The following is a 2,446-nucleotide window of genomic DNA, read 5'->3' on the forward strand; positions in this document are numbered from 1 at the left end:
GGAAAGATTGGAGAGTGTTTACAACTGTACATTGACAGGATTTTTGGAAGTTTTACAAGGTACTACTATGCTTCCTCAAATATCTAACCTGTCTACATGTTATGGTCTGCAGAGAAATGGTCAACGCATGGTTTTCAGAGAGAGTTCACACCATCCCTGTATGCAAGGAAGGCGTCCGAGCCCACACGGAGTCTTGCTCCTGCTCTCAGCAGCAGCAGAGCCCTCATGCAGATAACGCCACCTCTGGAGCGCCAGCCAGAAAAATCTCTGCCTCTGAATTTGACCGGCCTCTTCGACCCATTGTTGTCAAGGATTCCGAGGGAGCTGTGAGCTTTCTCTCTGACTCAGGAAAAAAGGAGCAGATGCCACTAACCCCGCCAAGATTTGATAGTGACGAAGGGGACCAGTGCTCAAGACTCTTGGAATTAGTAAAAGACATTTCCAGCCATTTGGATGTCACGGCCTTATGTCACAAAATCTTCTTGCACATCCATGGACTCATCTCCGCCGACCGCTATTCCCTATTCCTTGTTTGTGAGGACAGCTCCAAAGATAAATTTCTTATCAGCCGCCTCTTTGACGTCGCTGAAGGTTCGACCCTGGAGGAAGCTTCCAATAACTGCATCCGCTTGGAGTGGAACAAAGGCATTGTGGGACATGTGGCAGCTTTTGGTGAGCCCTTGAATATCAAAGATGCCTATGAGGTAAGTAGGGGAGCATAGAGCATCCAGCAATGGTTGTGAGGAGTGGTGGGAAGGTGGGAGGTGTGATAATTTGCGTGATTGGAATGTAGCCAGGGCTGTAGCTTAGTCAGTGGTGGAGTGCTTGTTGTGCCTACTCCAGTCCTCAAGGGGATTGGGGAGATTAAAACAAAACAAAACAAAACAAAACCAAAACCAAAATTAACTAAATATATGCTAGGTTGCTAGTTTGTCAATGCCAGTTTTTCTTCCCTAGCACTTTAGTACCAGGCAGGGACCAAGGGAAGTGTTTTCTTTTTCCATTAAATATAATGTAAGCAAATGCATCTCATATTTGCATGCTGATGAGTCTGGGCTATTTCTATTTGAATTTTGTGATTTTCAAGCTGGGGTTCTAAAATGATAGGTCCAGAACTTGTCAAAGTAAATAAATAAACAAGCTTCTCCTTTCATTCAGGATGCATTCGAGAAGGTGCTGCCATCTTTTGAAATCCCGTTGACATCGAAGTTTGGTTTTCTTTCCTTTCATCTTTGCTTGGCCTTTTTTTCTTTTCATCAGATGGTACTCTTGAGGGGGCAGAGGAGTCCTACTCAGTTGTTAATCAGTTGTTAAGTGATTGCTGGGAGATGGGTATTCCTCAGCCTTCAGTATTGAGTTTTTATTTGCAAAGATAGTAGGAGACTTTATGTTTCAGCATCGCTGGCTTTGAAAGTTCTGTCAATGCCTAGTCTCATTTTTCTATTTTCTTTAAATAGTTAAAAAAATTCATTGTAATGAACTTACAAATGAAAATATCATGCAGCTAGATTAACATAATCACCCAAGCTAACACTTGGCGAGTCCCTACCGCTGTATATCTAATGAGTAAATGCTGTTCTATTAGCATAGCCATTCTGAAGCCATGGTTTTATACTTTCACACCCATTATTTTTATACTCTATCCACAACAAATTTGCTTTATATTCTTTACCTCAGTCCTGTCCATGATCATTAATATTACTATTTTTTCTTCCCTCTCTATGTTCCTACACATATATTTGTATATTTGTTTACATGTGTAATGTATACATTGTAGGCTAGGATCCACACATGAAGGAGAACATGCATTTTTTTTTTCTTCCCGAGCTTGGATGACCTTGTAAATGGTATGAATTCTCTGTCTATCCATTTTCACACAAAATTTTTATTTCATTTTTTAGAACTGACTAATATTTTATATGTGTACCAGATTTTCCTTGTCTATCTGGTGGTGGGCCTCTTGGTTGGTTTTATTTTCTTGCTATAGTAAACAGAGCAACAAGAAACATGGATGTGCAGATATCTCAATGATGGGGTGTGGAGTTCTCTGGGCCAGTGCCTGGGAGTGAAATAGCTGGGTCATATATAGTTCTGTTTCTTTTTTGGGGGGGGGGAAGAAGGGAATCTCCAGGTTGCTTTTCATATTGACTGTACTAATGTGTACCCCTCCAACAGTTGCTGTCAGATTTCCTTTGCTCTTTTTTTTTTTTTTTTTGGTTTTTCGAGACAGGGTTTCTTTGTGGCTTTGGAGCCTGTCCTGGAACTAGCTCTGTAGACCAGGCTGGTCTCGAACTCACAGAGATCCGCCTGCCTCTGCCTCCCGAGTGCTGGGATTAAAGGCGTGCGCCACCATCAATTTATAAACAGTTTATTTTATGTGGATAAGTGTTTTTTATTTTTTTCCACATGGAAATGTGTGTACTGTGTGCATTCCTGGTTCTTGTGG

General features: G+C 41.5%; 1 protein-coding gene across 3 annotated transcripts in view; it reads left to right on the top strand.

Moving 5' to 3' along the window:
- Positions 1–2,446, top strand: part of Pde5a (phosphodiesterase 5A) — a 121,225-nt gene that overhangs the window by 17,880 nt on the left and 100,899 nt on the right. For all 3 annotated transcript variants that reach the window (XM_050145701.1, XM_050145848.1, XM_050145785.1), the window contains one exon: positions 113–704. In XM_050145701.1, coding sequence (XP_050001658.1) covers positions 113–704 — 592 coding nt within the window. The remainder of the gene's footprint in view (positions 1–112; positions 705–2,446) is intronic.

This window comes from Alexandromys fortis, unplaced genomic scaffold (genome assembly GCF_014885135.2).
Source record: "Alexandromys fortis isolate MF-2015 unplaced genomic scaffold, M_Fortis_MF-2015_v1.1 scaffold_19, whole genome shotgun sequence".
Classification (NCBI taxonomy): Eukaryota; Metazoa; Chordata; class Mammalia; order Rodentia; family Cricetidae; genus Alexandromys; species Alexandromys fortis.